Genomic DNA, 21,163 nt, shown 5'->3' with positions numbered 1-21,163 from the left:
CATTTCTTCAGCCAGCACTTGCTGCTGTAGCACTTGTGTTTTTGTCCAGTTTAAAAAAAAACTATCCCAAGAAATTAAGTGCATTTATCTTCCCCAAAATTACAAATACATTGTATTTTTTAAATAGAGTGGGAATACCTGTAATAAAAATATATTTTTAAGCAGCTGCTTAAGGACCCTAGATTAGATCATGTCCTAATTAGCAGTTACCTGCTGAACTGCGGAAGTTCTTAGAAGATATTGGCAAGCAGCTGTTTGGAATTAACACAAGGAAGTACTCAGGGCAGGACTCATTTTACATCCTAGACTGCTTCAAGTATGGGTAAATGGAAGCTGATGTTCAGCCTTTAATAAGTTCTCTTCAGTCAAGAAAAAAGCCAAACCCCATTCTGTGAAAACTCAAGTCACTGCTTCCATTGATATCCTCCATCTTTAACTCAAGATTTTAAAAAACATTCCCCAAGACTCTGAAGGTAACAGTTAGTATCCTCAGCATGCAGAGTTGTAAAAAGTGAATTGAAGTCCTAGGAGCAATGATCTTACTTTTATGGGGATGATAGCATAAAGGTACTGTTTCTGATGCTTCTTTTAAAAGCTGCTGAAATAATTCATACCCAAAGAAAAAGCATATCTGTATGCTCACAAGAGAAAGCATAGAGAGTTGATTAAAAAAACACAAAACAGCAGAAACCCCACACCTGAAGTTCCCGCCGAGCTTAAGTACTTCTACAGTTGGGTTGCAGTCCCAATCCCTATTTCAGATCTAAGTATGTGCATTTGAAACAAAATCTTCAGAACTGTGCAACTGCTCGCTGCAGGATCAGAGAGACCTGATGCCTCTAGTTTCATTTTCTGTAATTACATTTCCCTACCCCTTAAGCATCTGCTGTTGTCCTTTTGCAGAAGCATCTTAGGTCTTGACAGGACACAACAGCTAAGCCTCTTACTCATCTAAATCTCATCAGGATACACAAAATCAGTATTACAGCCAGAATCACAAAGCTTACCCCCTCAAACAAAACATGAGACGCCTTCCAAGTTAGAACAGTCACCCAGGTTATAAGCAAATTAATCCCTTCTCTACTGGGAAAAAGGGACAAAACTCAAGTTTTCCCTTAGAAGGGTGCTTTAACTACCATGGGCATTTAGAAGGTCTATAGGAGGGGAAAATCCTTCCCTTTTAGGGCTATTTCAATTTGTTTCCTTAAATGACTGCAACAGGGGTTAGGTCATCACAAGGCTGCAGCTGATTATGACTTCGAAATATCAGTTCAATTGTAGTGTGAATTCTCAAGGATTTAACTCTGGAAGAGTATGCCCCGAGTGTAAAGATCTTAAAACTTGAAGACAGAAGACTTCTCATTCCCTATGGAAGGTAAAATTCAGAAGTTCCTGAAGAAGGAATTAAGATACATTTGCATGGAACTCAGTAGAAGAACCAACAATAACAGCTTCTCTCTCCCCCTCCCTCTTTCTGATGACAGATGTCATCACAAGTAGGATGATATCTTCATAGAAAAACAGCAAACATGTTGCCAAACCACAACAGATACTTGAGAATATCAAGTCTGAGTCTTTTCAAGGACTGAGTTTTTCATGGAAAGGATTAAGTTGTCACTTACGGGAACTCAGAGCTTCTACAAAATGCCAGAATTCCACCCAGCAGAGGACAGTAGGTTGAAGCATCTGCTGAACAGATGTTGACCAACATATGGAAGAAGATGGACTGGTAGCCCCAACAAGTAGTCATAATGAAGTATGGTCTGATGCAAGGAGGAGGAGGATGAAAAAGAGGGGGGGGGAAAGGGGATAATGAAACAAAATAAAACTTAGTGGTGTCAGGGAAAAGCTAGCCCACTTTGCCAAGCACATTGTATAGCTCCATGCTGATAAAAAGAAGTTTTCCTAGCTGACAAATTAGGAAGCTCTTGATACATGGAACCAACACTCACACAAACAGATTTAATTAAGAAATTTTTCAAGATGCCAAGTTCCAGAGAAGTTCTATTTTGATTGGACAGTGACTATATTTGTCTTAATACAGCACAGCTCCACGGCCCTGATTTCCCATTATATCAATTTCTAATTATCTAAACATCTAGTACATGATTGCTTCCTAGCTACAAGTTCATACTCAGCCTGTTTTAAAAACTGTTTCCAATACAAGACATTCTTTCACCAAACCATTCTTTACCAAAACATAAGTCTTCAACTGGAAGTATAAAGGCTTCACCTACTTCTTCCTGTCTTTCTCCTGCCTGGTGAGCTTGCCACAACCTCACAGGCGTGTCTGACTACACTTGAACTACACTCATAGTATCACTAATGCAATTATACTTTCAAATTCATGGTGAAATACTTTTTATAGACCTTTATTGACTGCAACCGCTTTCATGAATAGCGGCCACAAAAGTGTATCTTCAATAAGAATCAAGGCTCAAATCTCACGGGACATTTTATTTTACTTTCTTTTGGGTAAAGGCCTTCAAAAAGTGTTAGCGTTAAACATTTTGCAGCTTTTTTAACTGTAGAAAAGCACTAAATGACAAGGTTATGGAGAGATTTCAGTAACATAATCAAGTGGTATGGGTACAGTTATCCTTACAATTATCCTTTAAAAGATACCTCATATCTACTCACTAACTGGAACAACCTTTTTCCCATGCTTCCAGTGCAGAGTGGCAAACAATACCAGAAGAATAAAGAAGGACTTCCAGAATTCAAAACATTATGTACCAAGTATAGCATGGTATATGTCTTCAAGATATAGACTAAAAGACCTGTGCCAACATTCATAGAATATCCCGAGTTGGAAGGGACCCATAAGGATCCTCAAGTCCAACTCCTGGCACCACACAGGTCTGCCCAAAAGTTCAGACCATGTGACTAAGTGCACAGTCCAACCTCTTCTTAAATTCAGACAGGCTTGGTGCAGTGACTACTTCACTGGGGAGCCTGCTCCAGTGTGCAACCACCCTCTCGGTGAAGAGCCTCTTCCTGATGTCCAGCCTAAACTTCCCCTGCCTCAGCTTCACACCGTTCCCACGGGTCCTGTCACTGGTGATAACAGAGAATAGGTCTCCTGCCTCTCCACTCCCCCTCACAAGGAAGTTGTAGACTGCAATGAGGTCCCCCCTCAGCCTCCTCTTCTCCAGGCTGAACAGGCCCAGTGACCTCAGCCACTCCTCCTGTGTCTTCCCCTCTAGGCCCTTCACCATCTTTGTCGCCCTCCTCTGGACACTCTCCAACAGCTTAATGTCCTTGTTGTACTGTGGTGCCCAGAACTGCACACAGTACTCGAGGTGAGGCCGCACCAGCGCAGAGTAGAGCGGGACAGTCACAGATTCACAGATTCACAGATTTTTCTAGGTTGGAAGAGACCTCAAGATCATCGAGTCCAACCTCCGACCTAACACTAAGTACTCCACTAAACCATATCCCTAAGCTCTACATCTAAACGTCTTTTAAAGACCTCCAGGGATGGTGACTCCACCACCTCCCTGGGCAGCCCGTTCCAATGCTTAATAACCCTTTCGGTAAAGAAGTACTTCCTAACATCCAACCTAAAACTCCCCTGTCGCAACTTTAGCCCATTCTCCCTCGTCCTGTCACCAGGCACGTGGGAGAATAGACCAACCCCCACCTCTCTACAGCCTCCTTTCAGGTAACTGTAGAGAGCGATAAGGTCACCCCTGAGCCTCCTCTTCTCCAGTCACTTCCCTCGACCGACTAGCAATGCTCTGCTTGATGCACCCCAGGATACGGTTGCCCCTCCTGGCTGCCAGGGCACACTGCTGGCTCAGATTCAACTTGCTGTCAACTACAACCCCCAAATCCCTCTCTGCGGGGCTGCTCTCCAGTATCTCGTCCCATCCCAACTGCATGAAGTGACAAAGTCTGATCCACAACCTAACACCTGAGAAAATCCCAACTTATGAGGCCTCTTAAAAATTTTTCCTCCTCATTCTCAATTTTATATCGTTCCCAATGGCACCTTCTATCATCAGGTTTGTGGAATAGCTATTAGTCAGTAGTACTTACTCTTAATGCAGCATGTATTTATCACAGTAATTTTGCTTTTTTGTTGCTGTTCTTTGAAGTTCTTACATTTTTTCCCCAATTCCAGAGGTAGAGCTTACACGAGCACAGGACAGTGCCAGCCATCTGACACTTCCTCATCTGTTCTCATCGCATTTTTTATTTTGTTAAAAATTCATGGGAATATAGAACAGCTAGAAGCCACATCTTCCAGCATACTACGGAATACTCATTTCAAAATTAAAGGTCCCTGCAAGGGAAAAAAATCTTCCACTAGATTGGTCATTTTCCTGTAAAAAAAAAAAAAATCCTGTCATCTGCATTCCTAAGATCACAGTAATACAAAGATTAAGCTTTTAAGGTTGTTAACATACTGCAGCAGAGAAAGGGAGGATCCTCTTTCTTCTATTACACAAATGAAGTAGTATTCCCAAATACCAACCCAGAACTTTACTCACACAATAAAGACAAAATTTATCCTGGATAGAAGCCCACATTAAAACTGATCCAGCAGATTCTGGTTTGCCTGTAATATCTCAAGCCTTATGTGTCAGAAGAGACAGAGTCAGAGGACCTGACTAGCAAGCTTGTGAAATACCCATCTGTTTCACTGTAATTTTAGCTTTCAAATTTCGTGAAATGAAGAATTCCTATTTCAAGCCACCTTAATTAAGTACAGTAGCTACAAAAGCAGGACACCAGCAACAAACTTTTCTGACTGATAATCAGTCTGCAAGAGGTACTACAAGCAGAAAGAGATTACGTACGTACCACTTAACATCACAAAGTGCCTACAACCTTGATCGAGGTTAAACAACTGCCCCGATAGAAGCTTCCCAGAATAGAAGCACATGGAAAATTAAAGTGATTTTTAGTTTCTGATAAAGTTAAAATATTACAAACTTTTAGCTTTTATTGAAAATTAAATATATTAGCAAAAGCAAGATTTAAGAAATATTTTACAAATCATTTACATACAAGAAAGCCAGTATCAGACATATTCACAAATATGCAAACCTTTAATTACAAAAAGTACCTATTGGCAGCATGATGCTTACCTTGCCACTGCAGTGTGCTCTACTGTTGATATAAGGCATAGAACTCACATTTGCACCAACTAAAAAAGTTCAAATAAAACTTTAAGCTTTTAAATCCTGGATGCACAATCCCCAATACACACACGCGCACACTCTAAGATTTCTTCTTGTAAGCTCTATAAACTGTGTGCTCTGGAAGAACAGCCAGCCTGAAAAGCCCAGTAGAAATGTAACTGGTACTAGCATTTAATTTTCAGTTCTTCTTTAACATGTACAGGCCTAGGTATGTAAACCATATTCACAGTTTAAGTATTTTTAGACAGAAGTACCTTTTTTTTTTGCATTTGTTCCTTAAAATTGGCTCTCAGTTCAGCATACAGTTCATAATGTCACTTGTTTTGTGATGCTTACATTTACAAGATAACTTAAAAGTCTGTGCCATGTTCATAGTCAAGATAAATCATCAAGAGTAGTAATATCCAACAGTGACATTCAATACTATATTTCAAATATTTGTGCAAACAGCAAAAGAACAGTTGTATGAGGCAAACTTATTTGCAAAACCTTTAATACCTCTTCAATGTTGTAAACTTGGACTGTCAGCCTTAAGTCCTGCACTTACCACAGCTTTAAAAAGTCAGTGGCTAAAATTATCAAGTCTCAAAAATGTTCTCCTCTACATAGTGCAAATTGTAACATAGATAATGTGAAAAACATATCTAGCTGGATTGACTTTGTGCAATCATGAGTGGTCTTCTCTCATAGTTGAAGAAAGTGTGCATTCAAAGAACCACATGGGTTCAGGAAGCTGGGAGGGCAGGAAGGAGAGAGAAAAAGCAGTTCCGTTACACTTCTCAAACCAGTGCTAGATGTGCAAAGGCAGCAAAAATTCCAGCTGCAACTACAACCAGAATGGAGTATCTTTTCAGGAAGACCCAGGCGGTTAGTCACTTGGACTGGTCTCTAGAAAAATAGGTGAGTATATGCTGGATTTTTATCAGACGGTCTTTCAAAGACATCATAGAGAGAACTGACAGCTGATATCTGGGGTCTACTGGGAGAACAGCTAGAAGCCACCAACACCAAGCAGGGCCATTGGGCATTGCCTATAAAAAAAAAAATTAGTTACTGAGGAACAATGTAGTATAGATGACTAATATGACAAGGAGACATAAAAGAAAGTTGTCAGTCTTGTTTAAAGTTCGATACCAACTAGAGAATTACAAATGCGTAAGATCAGGAGGGTTCTGAATGGATCTCTTCTGATCTATCCTCAACTTGGAAGTCAAACAAAGTACACTTAAGCTAAGGTTCATAAAGCAATGGGTTATTTTTAAGACAAAGGAAGCTCAGAGATTCCTCAGGAAAAGATGGCTAAATATAGGACAGTCACATAATAACAAACCTCTGTAACGCAAACTAAATCCATTACTTGCCGTGCTATTCTTGAAGATTGAGTATTCTTGATGCCTAGCACATTCATTGTACTCATCTTTACTGTATTTAAAGGACTCTTCTATCACTGCCCCATTCCACTCTCATCTCATTACCTCCTAAACAGAGCAGGACAACTTCATCTGTTTCTTCTAAGTTTATAAAACATATTTTGTAACTTTTCCCTGTACTTCATTCAATTTCCTACATCAAACCTGAGCTGTCATGCCCAGGACACAACACTCCTCTCAATAGAGGCCATGTCACACTGCATAGCAGATTTATCTCAATAGACTTGCAAAAACAGTCTTTGTAGTGGTACACTCCAGAATGACATACGACATTCCTCCCTTTCTTCTCTATCACACAGTTGACACTTAAGTCTCAAGTACGTACCCTCAGCCTTGCTGTCCAGATAGTTATCCTAGTGCACTTAGTCTTCTTTCTTACACATTGTTTTAAACCTTTTTCTGAAAAAAAGGTGTTCTAAAGTAACTTTTGAATTAATACACTGGCCTCCGAAGCATCTACAGTCCTCCCAGATCAGTCAGTATGGTCTCAAAGATACGTAGCAGATAGGTGATGGCTTTCTCCAGCCTCCACTCTTTCCGGATCTCTCTGCCCTTCACCAATTGCTTACAATAACCAACCAGATGGCTGCAGCTAGTTTCTTAGACTTAAAGTAAGCATTTGTCAAGTCATCAGAGCAGCAGCAGTGTACAGCACTAGTTCAGAAAGGAAGAAAGTGTTATTTATGATTACCTTTTTATCACAGATTACTGCCTACACACATCACAGGAAAGGAAATACTGAAAGATTTACCATTTTTTTTCATTTGAATTCTAACTGCTTTATACAAACCAACAGTTTAAAGTGTTACTGGAACTTAGTGTTCTCAGGTTAGTAGTTTTATCTACAGAGCAGCATATCATCCTTTCTTGAAAAAAACGGTTTATTAGTGACAGAATTGTCTTCTGTTGCTCTTCGTAAGAGAAACAAGACGTAGCCCAACTTCCTTTCAAATTGAGAAAAAAAAGTCTTTTCCTTTTCATATTTAGCAGTTGATAATTTTAATGTTGTTCCCCTACCCCCTGCTATAGTAAAGACTTAATTGATATTAAATGTCTCACCTGTATATTTTCCTCCCGGTCAGGCATTGGCCCAAAGTGCTGAAGAATTTGAGTGCGGAATTTGTTTCTTAAGTTTTGGAACCAATTACAGGCCTGATTGTAAACAAAATTATGAAGTTCCCTCAGTTTCTTTAGTTCCTTTTCATCAACAACCTAGTGGAGGAACATTAACATTATTACATATAAAGAATCACTACAGTTCTTAAACTAGCATAAACAAACTTATTTGATTTCAACTCTATTTAAGTCATTAGTTACATTTCTTGCATTCTCCTAAGCCTTGATTCCTAATGGCTGAATAGTAAAAAAAAAAAAAAAAGTCCTGTGATATTTAAAAAGAGTTACAGCTTCATGAACTGTTGTTCTAATAGAAAGCACAGTATTTGTTATTTCATAATAATGAAGGACTAAGCTGGCTTCCATTTCTTCTACATGCTGGCACTGTATCCTCCAGGCAATCTATGGACCTAAAAAATTGACAGAGCCCTCAAAACAAATGAAGTAAAATTAAGATACTAGCTAATAGTAGAAATATTTGGACAGCGTTCTGGATACCTTAACATCTTCCAAATACTCAATGTCTGCAGTACAATAACCATCTTTCATCCCTCTCCGTAAAACTCGAAATCTCTTTCCACCAACAGTATCGACAACAGACCGTCCATCAGGTAGAAAGTGAACATTCCTAATTTGCAGCATGCATCCATAATCTGCAAAACTAGAAAACAGACCTTGTCAGTAAGTTAACTACACACTTTTACGAGGACACTTGATTAGAAAAAGACAGAAGAAGCTTGGTATCAGAACGCAGACCTACCCATTTTGAGAATCACTTATACACATCCCAAACTGTTTAGTCCCAGTTTCCATACTTCTGCGAATCATTAGTCGATATCTTGGCTCAAACACATGTAGAGGGCAAGGCACAGTAGGATATGCCATAGTGCAAACAAACATTGGAACATTCTTGGTCAAGCTTCAAAAGAATAACAAAAGAAATATGTGGCTTAAAATCTAATCAATGAACTGTTCCATTACAATACTTTTTTTTTGCAGTATGTATTTGAGGTCATAAAGCACTTATTACAAACTTTAATAATAACCACATAACAATTTTCATAAACAGTAAGAACAGTGACTGAACATCTACACAATGATTTGAATACATAATGGACAGTAAGCCTCACAGTAGTCTAGTTAGTGAGCTAAGTTATTTAAGTCAGTGAATATAGGGCTTCTCTTTGAGGACAGGGTGGGGTTGGTTTTTTTTTGTTTCCCTTTTTGGTTTAGTTTGAGCCCTATAAACTATGACAGAAAGCCATTATGCCCTTAGATGCACTGTTTTCCTTACGCTAAAAAGATGCGGCAGTATCTACATAGTAACTAGGTCACCATTTAGACCATGTTCGATGATACAACCTGGCATATGATTTTTACCCTTGCAATGTCTCAGCAAGGCCTGGCTGAAAAAAATCCATTTTCTTCAAGCTGTTTTGTGAAGTATACACAGTTGATACAAATAAGGTAACATTAGCAGGTTTTCAATTTCACTACCTTTCAGACTATAAAAATGTAATTCTGTAATTTGTATAAACCAGTTTTGGTTTTCCAACACACATATCTACAATACATGATTCTTTATATATCTAAAGAACTCTACTACAGATAAACAGCAAGATAAAAAAGACTTATTTTCATCATACCTTTCTTTATACTATTAATCTCTATCGTGAACTGCTTTGAAAGAAATTCAAGTATCTGAGACTCTGGAGGCAACTCAAGAGGACAGTTCCATTAACAGCAGCAAAGCTAAAACTGAAGTTCCACAAAAGTGCACTCAGAAACAGGCAAATGTTTTGTAGAGGGCTTAAGAGCCTCAAGTTAGTAGTAAGAGTGAATTTATACATTGCTACTCTCAAAGCATGAATTTATTTCCACAGTATTAAAACAATGCTTATTTGCTGAAATACTTAAGATGTCTTTATATTCCTTCATATATCCATAACGTGCCATTATTAATATCCACAAATAAGATGTTTCTAAAATGGATTTCAATACTAATCTCTCAAGTTTTCTAGATAGGAGACAGAAAGCTTACTTTGAGTGTTCAGCAGTTTCTTCAGCATGAATTCTTTTTCTCTCATATAATTCATCAGACAAATATTTCATTATTAATTCCTCAAGCAGTTCTGTGATGCAGTATTTTCTGCTTGCCAGGTACTGTAAGGAAAGAAATAATCATATGTATTAGGAGAAGACTTGAGAAAATTCAGCTTTTATTTAACACCAAGATACAAGAGATGTGTCACAAATGACATCTTAGAGCTCAAGTTCTTATTTCTTAGCATCTAAAATTACTCTATTTGAAAATTCTCTTTTAGTTCTCACAACTTTAGTATCTGATTCTGTTTATACTTCTATACTTAACACATACAGAATTGACTGTCTAGATTATACTGCCATATAAATAAGGAAAGTGTACAGAAATCACAGGCAAGCCTTACTGAATAGTTACCCAAGTTTACAAACACTCAGGATGTAATTATACCAATAAAGTAGGTGATCATAGAAACATAAAACCTTTTAGGTCCTGAGACAAACCTAGTCAACTTGTATTATGTTTGCATGAAGTTTTTTTCTTTGCAGCAGCAAGTCATAACCCAAATGAATCCAAGTTGTTGTATTTAAGCAGCCTTTAAAATGATCAAGTGTTTGTCTACAGGAGCTCTACTGAGAAACAGTACCTCTTTCAAACTCTCCTTACAGAGCGGACACTGAGGAGCATGGTCCAAGCACCGTTGCAAGCAACCTTTGCAAAAAGTGTGCCCACAAGGGGTTGTCACTGGCTCAAAGAACAGCCTGAAAAAAAGTTATTAAAAGTTAGATACCATGCCAAGTTTTTGTCTTGCTACAAAAAAGAGTCAGTGATCAACTTCTAATTTTTAAAACTAATACTAAAGCAGAGAAAATTAATCCTACGGCTCCTTACATTTTTTTCCCCTATAATGCAGTTTGTTTACCTCTACCACCACACCCCCAGTGTCTTTGTACATTCTGATCAATCTGAGCAGATTTCAGCTCTAAATATTTAAACATTTATTCTAATACAAAGATTTTGATCTTACTACTGAGGTTCAGAATACACAAATTAAGTGATACTTTAAAGAGCTAAGTTGCTTTAAAAGCAGTTTCTATTCTATTTCCATTCTATTAACATAGCCATGGACAATTTACTACATACAACATGCTTTAAGATTCTTATTCTGAAAACCAGGACAACTCAATAAGAACTCTCAAATACATCAACTACAACTACATCTACATTCTACAGTCATTTCCTAGACAAATCTGAGACACACAGGCAATATTCCTAAGCCTTAGTTTTCCCACAGCAAAACAAACTAGCTTTATTGTTTAAAAAAAAACAACAAAAAAACAACACCCTAATATTTAGCTACAAAAGATCCTCTCCTGTTTGAGTTACCAGTTAACACCACCAAATCTAATTTAAAAGACAATCTGATAAATTGATGATGTACTATACAATGCTACAGCAAGTAACAGATTAAAATAAGTATTTAACTGCTGGGATATAGGAAGGCTGAAAATTACTTTTAACTAGCATTAGAACTCATTACAACCTATAAATACCTCAGTTTTACACATGTGCAAAAGTTACGTGGCCAAACACCTATAATAGAAATAATGAACCAGAGAGATAAATCTTACCTCATACATAGAGAACACTCAAAATCCGATACATCAATCAAATTCCCTGGAATTGTTCCATAAGCCAGTGTCGTATCCCTTTTTGTACTTTCTAAGGAACAGCAAGACAAAAATACTCCTTTCAAAGAAAGGCACAGGAGAGCAAATACTTAAAAAGTTTAAAACTAAATGATTGTTTACCTCCTTGCTTTTTGTGCTTGTTTCTTCCATCTTCACATACAACCGTATCCTGTTCTGAAAAGGAAAGCTTCCTTTTCAACAAAGCACCTTTTTCTTGGCCAGAGAGAAGGGGTTCAGAAGATACTCTCTTTAAGACATCTTCCTTGGTGAGGTCTTTTGGTGAGTTAAGAGCATGGGCAGATTGTGCCCGATTTAGGCTTCCACTGACAGGCTCCAGTACTTCTGACCCTCCTAAACTCTACAAAAGACAAATGAACTGTACTTAAAGCAAAACACAAATCCAGGTACACAAGATGTGAACATGCAAAGGTTCCCACAGTTAGTTCATCAGTTAGCTAGAGGAATTTGGTAAGCCAAGAGAGTACACAAATTTGCTTAGCATGAACAACTTAGTCTTGATTTGCTTCAAAGAGAACAATTGTATTTTTTATGTTTTTAAATTTATTTTATTATTTAAGTTACTAATATCAATTCTCAGTACTTTCTAATTGGTAGTTCACCGTAATGAGATGTCTAACATTCAAAATGAAAACACATTAGTCCCAAATCACAATTCTTCAAATTTAGCCAGTTACAGAAAGGCAGCATTTAGACTGGAGGATAAGTATGCCAAATAGGATATGAGAATGTCAGATGTTTGTGTATTAGCCAAAGAAGAAAAACTATCCCACAGTTTTTGTTACCTGCTCAGGACAAAGTTGCAAATTGCAGTGAGACTCAGCCACCTCAGAACCAAGTATAAAAGGTTTATTTCGAATATGTGGTGAATTCCAAGCAGACTCCTTCAGACTCTCCCCTAACTTCTCAGGTGACAGCACATCACACAGTGTCTAGAAAACAAACAGCCGAGTGTTCATAACACTGTAAAAAGAATCTGGGTATAGTTTTATTATAAGCCTAAATACCAAAACCAAGAATTCAATCTATATGAAGTTATCCCCACAAATAGGGCTTTATTTAAGCAATAATTGAGAAAGAACAATTGAGAATAAGCAGAAACCTACAAATCTGTATAACTGAGCAGAATTTATCTAGAAATCATTTCTGCTAGAAGTGATCTCTTCAAACAGTTAGACATTACACTGAAAAAGCTGTATGATGAAGATAATTTTTTATTATTGAAAATTTACCTAGAATTTTTTCCACTAGAAGTGACTTCTTCAGAGTTAGCCGTTATCAATTCAGCATCACATAGCTTTTTCAATGTGTTTTTTTTATTATTGAAGAAAAACTGTTGTGATAGGGATGTGAAAGAGTTCAATTTACAATATTCATGTTGCTGTTTGCTTTCCAGTCATCTAGGTTTTCATTTAGCATCTACTTCAGAAGCATAAATACTTTGAGACATGTTCTTTTTAAAACCTGTAGATTAGCACTCTCTGAGACAGCATGATACGTCTTGACAGGAAGCAATCAAAGTGTCTGTCACTTGAACCATCTCTGTATGCGTTAAAGATTTTTAGGTGGTCAATGTCTAACATAATGGGAACTTTATGAAGTAATCAAGACAGAGGTAGTAATCCAATTTGATAGATCAAGTTACCCTTTCTACTTCGAGCTTGGCTGGAAGAAAATCCTCATCAAGGGCTAAGCACTGTAGAAACAGTTGTAAGGCATCACCTACAAAGCCAGAGTCATGCAGCACTTTTCCTTTCCGGAAGTAGACCTGAGAAACAGATAACATGAAAACACCTCTAGTGAGTATGTAGAACCGTAGTATTCATCTTACAGACATTACAACCAACTTAGAGTTAGAGCCCTCCATGATAAAAGAATGCACCTCTTCAGCAAACTTGAGCTGTGCACAGCATGTATGATCTATACACCTTGTTTAACCTAATTCCCTATGCTGAAAATAACCATGAGGTAAGTTGGTGTTAGTCTCCTTCCAGTTATTTTCTTTTGGCTTACACGAAAGGTTAAAATCCAGACCAGTACTGAAATTACACAATGCCTTAATTTCACCCTTCTGTGAGGGTGAAGAGGGGCACACGTATCATGGTAAAGCAGTTTTCAGAGGACACCCTTTTCGCCCTCAGTTTCATTAAAAGTCTTATGGTTCTAGCCCGTGGGAAAAAACTACAAACAAAACAATCCACACAACCATGCATCCCTTACACGCATTTTAATATATTCTTGATTGAAAACAATGCACTTTTGGAATTGTTTCCTCCAACTTTAATTTATTCTTGAACACTAGATAGCAGCCAGGAAAAATATTTTTTTTTTTAACTGGGGTGGGAGGAGGAAAAAAAGAAAGACTACAGAATTTTGATGAATCTATAACAATATGGTGTTGGAACTTAGAGGTCCCTTATACAACACATCTCAATTTAAAGAAGCTGTGTTTGCAGTAATATAAACACAAGTTCAGTAAAACAGCAAAATCTAGTTTATACGCTAGATTTTAAATAATGGACCAGAAGATTGAACTGGAAAAATACACCACCACCACAAAAAACACTGAATACATTTTCTGTGTATTGATTGCCAGTATTAAGGAGTAGTCTGTTAAACAAGGCTGTCAGATGGGGTGTGCATCTTTTTTGATAGATTTGGTCAGATTCATTAAAATAGATCCTGAAGACAGAAAGTATGCTAATCCTCCTCTTACAGATAAATTCATCATCCTACAGAGATGAGAGTTGTTGGAACAGCTATCAAAACAAGCTCAGTTAAGCAAAGTTTCTTTCCAAACATATATAAAGAGAACTACCAGCAACATTGAGAAACAAAGACAAAAGTGCTCTCTGAATTTGCAGCAGCCACACCATTGCTGAACATAGGAGAGATCAAGACAGAAGCAGTTATCTGTCCTCCCAGGTGCAGGAAGATCTTGCTGCCCTGCTGTGCTCAAAGTTCAGATGGTGTTGCAGTAATGTTACTGCAATAAGCTGTAACAGTTCTGAAAGCCAGTGACCCCTCAGCTGCCTGCAGTGTTTGCAAAGCTCAGTTTCCACTGAGTTTCTCTGAGCTTTTCCAAAAAAACTTTCCCAGCTAAAAGAGCAAATTATTCTTCTAAAAAAAAAAAAAAAAGACAGCCATTAAAGGTTACATCACCACAAACTATTCCAATTCCAAGTACTGGAGCCAGTAAAAAATGGCCTCAAATGCTTATTTATTTTTTTTACTATTACAAATACTATTGCAAAAGGATTTATTGCTCACACTTTTTTTTTTTGATTCTTTGGCAGCATTTGGGAAAGAAAGCTGTGCTGCCCTATTCACACAGCAAAATGTTTTACCAATGAAACTCAAAAAAAAAGTCTACTTAACAGAGCCAAAGATCCTAGTCCTGACTGGCAACAATGCTCACTCAGCTCACTCACATGATGTTCAAGTAACAGATAACGCTTAAAATGCTCTCAATTTGGACAATGGTCAAAGTATAAACACTTCGGGGGAGCTTTAAGAGGACTAGCCTTCACATAGTATAAGAAATTTCAAATGCCAATTACATCAGTGAACCAAATGTATAGGCATTAGTTCTGGTTTTAAGCAATTAAATCTGACAGCACAATTTCAGCCAGCCACGCAGTCACATGATATTCAGCTAAAGTTTGTAAAAAATTTTAAAAATTTTCTTAAGAGAACACACAGAAGTGTTGTTCTAACAAGTAACTGTAAACAGCACAGAAGTTCTTCACAATACATGCCAAGAAGTCAGTTCCGCTCCGTTTAACCCTGCATCCAGAATCACTATCTCATGTTGTGAGAGGAAATAAAAATACCCAAAGATTTTGATGAAGGCTAAATTAACTGTTCTAATTGGATTCTTCAGCCTACTCTAACCTGCAGTGCTCACCCATAGCCAGTCTCATATAAATAACTTCTTAAAGATACCTTTTAGCACTTTGCATGTCCAATGAGGTAAGACAAGGAAATCAAGTGTTTAAGGCATCTGATCTCAGTTCTTAATTTGATGCAAGTATAATGCAGAACACATTGATTTTATAGATAAACAGATTTTGAAAAATAAGTTTATATCAACATACCTCTGGCCAACTTGGCATTTTAGAAATAACAAAATTTAGATCTTCTATGGCTGTTTTATACTCTTTGAGGCCAGCATATGACTCAGCTCTATAAATTCTTAGCATCAGGTTACTGGAATCTGAAAACAAAATTAAGTAGCATTTTTATTAATTTGTATTTTTTTAATTAGATGTTCTTATAGCGGTATGTCTAAACCACACTACTTGAAAATAATACACTTCTGTAAATCTTAAAATACCTGGAGTAGATTTCCTCCCACCTTCCTCCCAGTATTCGATTAAAAAAGATAAAAGCAGCAATAATTCCAAGCTTACACCTTTCAAGATAAAGATTAACTTTTGAACCCTCTAATGCATCACGCAGCAACAAGAAAATATGTTTTAAAGAGACCTACCACTGATACTGAAAACAAAATATTGCTCAGTACTGCTGTGACAACAGAAGTAGAGGACTACGTAGATTTTAGTTTCACAGTACACCCATTCAAAAACACCAAATCTGAGATTTTTACAAGTGCAGTAAATTCCAAGGATTAAAAAGTCTAAGTAATATGAAGTTTGCTTTCAAATGTTCAAGTGTTTATTTAGCCTGTCCTTTGTTTTTGTAGCATCCACCCACTACCAGCTACAGCTAGAGAGAGTCCTAGCACATCCACGATGGTACCATCTAGTACCAGAAGTACTCTTTATCCCCTCGTGGAATGCAGAGATGGCTGCTACCAGAAAGCCAGTAGCACCAGCTGGCAGCCCTGTTGTAAGAAGCTGTACTAGAAAAACCTCTACAAAGGGAAAACATTAGCGCATACAGTAAAAACAAGTTCTTGTCTCCAAAATACAGCACTTTGGACTCCCAGTAGAGCAACCTCTGAATCAGAAGCACACCCATCTCAGTGCCATTTAACCTGTGATTTTCATAATGCAACTAATTGCAGTCATTACTTGGAAAAGTGCCAGTACATCACTTTGTTGTTGACTTTTTTAAATACACCTGTGCTTTTCACTGAAAGAAATAAACAAGTTAAACATTGGTCTATTGTAAACAACTCTCAAATTAAGTTCTCTAAGCTTGCTTCAACAAGATCTCCTTGGAGGGATGTGGAGGAATCATTTCAATTCAATATTCTACCTCGGTCTATTCTAAATGCCTTGTTTACATTTGCATAATTTCCAGCATTAGCTTGTTTTACATTCAAATCTGCTTCAGCAGAAAGCCAGACCTCTCAAAGTACCAACTGCTTTGTGTTTAGGCAATACTACAGGTAGAAGACCTTAACAGAAAATAAAAGGTTAGGGAAATCAAAACTGACAAGGGCTTTCATGGCTGTAACTGAAGCTCTTTCTGATTTGGTTACATTTTGAGTTGACAGTTTCCCTTCAAAAGCAAATATTCCCACATCTCCTTTTCTATTTTAGACATTTAACAGAAGTCTGTGAAACTGTCTTTATCTAACTTAAATGTGGAATTCTGCAAGCGTAAGACCTCTAACATCTGCTTTCCTGGGGCTTTGAGTTTTGTCACTACTACAGCCCAGTAAGGCAGGAGCTCAGATCACTTCAGACAGTTCTTTGCTGTATTTGACTCTTCGGTGTCCAGCAGAATCAATATCAATCCAAATTCTTTTCCTTGTGGGCAGCAGCAAGTGTGGGTCTTTGTCCTCTAATAAGCCACCTGTATGCACATGATCAGAGGGAGCTCATCTTTTTCAGACTTTCAAATGTAAAACAATGACCTGAGGAACTCCAAGCTTCTTTTCTAGGGTTGGTGGTGACAGGTAGTTTGGAGACAAAGATGTGTGTTCAAGTCTAGAGCAGGTGGTCAGTTTGTTTGTTTTTCAAAGAGGAAAGTATGGTTTCAATGGAACTGGTACAAAACAAAGAGCTAAACCAAGCAGCTTAATTAGGACCCCAACTTCTGACTGCATTGTGCTGCTACACCAAAACTGCCAATGAATCACAAAATCATTGAATATCCCGAGCAGGAAGGAGGACTCAAGGACCATCGAGTCCAACTCCTGGCTCCACACAGGACCACCCAAAAATCAGACCATGTGTCTGAGAGCATTGTCCAAACACTTCTTGAATTCTGGCAGGCTCGGTGCTCTGACCACTGCTCTGGGGAGCCTGACCCAGTGCCTGAATGATCAATACAGATTACAAACTGTCTCTATTTTCAAGACAGGAAGACCTAAATTTACATATTTAATTTAGTAGCATGAATTTAATTCCTGGGTTTTGTAATTATGCTAACTCTGTTTTGCAATGTTTCAGAACACATTTTGATGTTTGCCACCTAGCAGGAGGATGTAAAACTGTTTCAATTCCTTAGACCCGAGGCTAAACAAAGCAGAAGTAATTTGTGCTTGGATTTTCAATTTTAACAACCTGTTACATTATAAATACTGAAATCACTCACTTCTAGCACATTCAAAGAGAAATGATTTTAATAAAAAAAGATACTGAATACTTTCAGTGCAGAATCGTGTGTACCAGATATCATTAACTGGAAACTGTACAAAGATTTATACAAAAAGCACTTAGTATGCTTTTATTTTTTTTAATGTACTTTCAAAGCATCTGCTCCTGGCTACTGTCAGCATGAGCATACCAACAAATGAAGCATCCCTGGTATGGTCCTGCATGCTTTTTACCTGGTGCTTAAAAATACAAAGTTTTATAAAAAAAACACCCATGTAGTCCGCACATCTCTTCTGTACCAGTGTGCAGAAAAACTGTATGGCACAATATTTATGAAGGCAGTAATACAGGGTCATTCCGATCATCAGGGGTTGGAACATAAGAGAAGAGGCTGAGATAACTGCTCTCATTTAACGAGAAAACACCAAGAGCATCAGGAGAACCTTACGGCGTTCCAGAATCCAAGAAGAAGCTACCCAGAACACAGACACAGACTCCTTCCTGAAGTGCTCAGGGAACCAAGAGACAGTGGTTATAAACTGAAACAAGCGTAGTTCTGCCTTTAAATAAGTAGAAAATTAATCACTATGAGGGCAATTAACCTTTGAACAGGTTGCCCTGAAAAGCAGCAGAATCTTCATCCTTGTAGGTTTTTATTACCCAGCTGGACAAAAACCTTAAGCAAACTGCTCTGAGCTCATTGTTTATTCTGCTTTGAACAGAAGACTGGTCAGCAGACTTCCTCAGGCCCCCTCCAGCAAGGGGGGGGGGGGGGTCTGATTGCTCTCAACCATCTATCAACCATCTATCAGCCGTGTGTTTCCGGATTAAAGACATGCTGTACTTGGATTTTAATTCAACAGACTTCCTTTAAATAAGCTATTTCATTCCAACCCCTGTGAGGTACGTATTGTCCATGTGAATGTTAACATTCCTCGCGTCTTTCAAAATTAACTTCTACACCATGACAAACAGCAGTAATTTCTTTCACATTTCTCAAGAAGTGTGAGAAAGTTATAAAGGAATGCTGTTTGAGTAAAGGTTTAGCATCAAATGCTTTATTCAGGGCATTAGGTCTATGTTTATCACAATTTTTAATTCTGTATCTGCACTAGTAAGAAAAGAAAGAGATGAACTAGCAGTGAGGAAGCTGAAACAGAGCGATAACGATTTTGAATAAGAGTACATTTCTTACGCTGTGTCTTCTTCACCTCTTGAGTGCTTGCAAAATCTCTCATTCTGGAGGAAAGCAGAAACTGTACCAGCAGCTATTAACCACTTCTCTACCGGACTGAAACCACCTCCAATCTGTAGCTGCGAGTCAGCCCTCTAAATTCACATTTCATGTGTCTCTGCCCTCTGATTCATGAAGCTCTTTACTAACGTTACCAGAATGCTTTGGATATAGTTGGAATGTCGCTCGTTCTCAGGACTGGAAGGACAGGAAATAGTTACATAAAAGAGCTTAAATGGAGCTTCTAGCACACGCACTGGATTTAAGTAATAGTTATGGATAAGCATCACAGCTCGTAACTATCCTCAGATCTTAGAGCCATTCTGAAAACCAGACTTTAAGATGTATCTTCACAATAAAAAAGTAATCAAAATTCTTTTATCGTAGCTATACAAAGTCCTATGGTGTTGCTAAATGCACAAAAGATTAACTAGAGCCTAGAGAATCAGTGTTAGTTATTAATGTTATCTTTTATTTTTTCAAAAACGGGTCTCGAACCATTAATGAGGGATCGCTGTAAGCATTTGTGACTAATACTGGAGTCCTTGGTTTGTATTCTGAGCTCTATTTCTTTATGTCCTGCACGAGTCAGTGCTGTTCTTCAGAATACACAGAGGAAACACAAGTCCTCCTCTGACAGTTCTGATATTTAAAACAGATCGGACTCTGGTCACATCTATCCCCACACCCTACGCTTTGCCAGCACTCTGGCCGCTAACACAAGACTGAAGATCATAGCTGAGCGCACCCAAGTGAACAGAGGAGGCTCCCAAAAGGCAGAACGGCCCGGAGATGTCACCCTACCGCGCGCAAACAGCTTATTCAGGAGCTAGACCCGAGAGCCGGATCGGAAGGATTAGACTTACACAAGCTTTCTCGCCCCGTCCCCCCACCCGGCAGCCGACCGGGGCACCACCACCACCACCCCGCGTCCCGCTGCGGGCACCGGGGCGGGCGGCGGGGGGGGGGGCCGGTGCCGCCGATCTCCGCTCCCGCAGGTGGTGCCGAGCCGCGCCCGCGTGATGTCAGCCCGTTACACAACGCGGCCCCTCCGCGCCCGCCCGTTATGCAACCGGCCCCCGGCACGCCTCGCCGAGCCCGGGGGGGCTCCGTTCGCCGAGGTGGGCCCCGGCCTTACCTGCCCGCAGCGCCTGCCCGGCGGCGCCCAGCGCCTCTCGGAAGCGGCCCTGCGCCAGCAGCTCCTCCAGGCGGCTGCCGGCCCTGGCCCTCTCGCACTCGGCCGGGAACCACTTCTCGGCCAGCTGGCTCAGCACCACGCTGGGCCGCGGCGGGGCACCGCCGCCCCCCGGCGCCAGCCGAGCCCGGCAGCGGCGGCAGCGCGCCCGCAGCTCCCTGCGCAGGCAGCGGCGGCAGTAGGTGTGCCCGCACGGCACCGTCACCGGCTCGCCCAGGAAGCGGCGGCAGCCGCAGCACCGCAGCGGCCCCTCGGCTGCCCCCGAGCCCTCCGGAGCGGCGGCGGCGCGGCCGCGGGCGAGCCCCAGGCGCAGGTGGTAGTTGAGCAGCAGGCACTCCAGCAGGCGGCCGCCCGGCGGGCCGAAGCACAGCGACGCCAAAGAGGCGCCCGCCGCCTCCTTCGGCCGGGTCGGCACCGCCTCGTCCTCCCCAGCCGGCCGCCCGCTGCCTCCCGGCTCCGGCGGCAGCGCCCCGGAGGAGCCCGCGGGAGCGGAGGTCGCCATGGGCTGCCCGGCTGCGCCGAGGGGGTGTGACTGTGGCGGCGCCCAGCCGGGCTCTGCGCACGGCGCCCGGTGGGGCGGGGCGGGGCGCTCACGTGCCCCACCTTCCTTTACATAAAGCGCCGCCGTCATGTGACCCTACCGGCGCGTCCCTATTGGTGGAAAAGGGGGAGGGAGGGGTTAAAAGCGCCCCGCGCGCGCCCGCCCGCTTTGTGCTCGCTGTGAGGGCGGGGCTGGTGCCGCGCGGCCAGGGCGTGAGTCACGCGGGGGCGGGCTC

At 40.1% G+C, this 21,163-nt stretch overlaps 2 protein-coding genes across 3 annotated transcripts in view; one reads left to right on the top strand and one right to left on the bottom strand.

Annotated features, from left to right (window-relative positions):
- Window positions 1–4,906: 4,906 nt before the first annotated feature.
- LONRF1 (LON peptidase N-terminal domain and ring finger 1) lies at window positions 4,907–21,033 on the bottom strand. The gene is made up of 12 exons (XM_080591596.1): window positions 20,331–21,033; window positions 15,544–15,662; window positions 13,092–13,214; window positions 12,232–12,378; window positions 11,549–11,786; window positions 11,369–11,459; window positions 10,384–10,498; window positions 9,738–9,859; window positions 8,457–8,615; window positions 8,195–8,357; window positions 7,640–7,792; window positions 4,907–6,181 (listed from the first exon to the last, which is right to left on the bottom strand). Exons 1-12 carry the CDS (start codon window positions 21,016–21,018, stop codon window positions 6,023–6,025), a joined length of 2,277 nt encoding a protein of 758 aa, XP_080447722.1. The 5' UTR covers window positions 21,019–21,033; the 3' UTR covers window positions 4,907–6,022.
- Window positions 21,034–21,080: 47 nt separating this feature from the next.
- The window catches only part of TRMT9B (tRNA methyltransferase 9B (putative)), a 117,270-nt gene continuing 117,187 nt past the window's right edge, over window positions 21,081–21,163 (top strand). Inside the window, exon 1 of one of the 2 annotated variants that reach the window (XM_080591602.1) lies at window positions 21,081–21,140. The gene's annotated coding sequence lies outside the window, so the exon portion shown is untranslated. The remainder of the gene's footprint in view (window positions 21,141–21,163) is intronic. The other variant, XM_080591600.1, reaches the window with a different exon arrangement.

The sequence above is a fragment of the Anser brachyrhynchus genome, assembly GCF_964034855.1.
Source record: "Anser brachyrhynchus genome assembly, chromosome: 4".
NCBI classification, from domain to species: domain Eukaryota; kingdom Metazoa; phylum Chordata; class Aves; order Anseriformes; family Anatidae; genus Anser; species Anser brachyrhynchus.
Note: the sequence above shows the minus strand (reverse complement) of the source record. Positions and strands in the feature narration are given on the sequence as shown.

What these genes read in the sequence shown, in the direction of transcription:
- LONRF1 (XM_080591596.1), bottom strand. Translation starts at nt 21,018, where the DNA reads ATGACGGCGGCGCTTTATGTAAAGGAAGGTGGGGCACGTGAGCGCCCC. An exon ending in CGGGCAGGCGCTGCGGGCAG is followed by an intron (nt 15,663 to 20,330) that starts GTAAGGCCGGGG and finishes TTTTGTTTTCAG; the next exon opens with ATTCCAGTAACCTGATGCTA. An exon ending in GAAACTGCTGAACACTCAAA is followed by an intron (nt 8,616 to 9,737) that starts GTAAGCTTTCTG and finishes ATTCTTTTGAAG; the next exon opens with CTTGACCAAGAATGTTCCAA.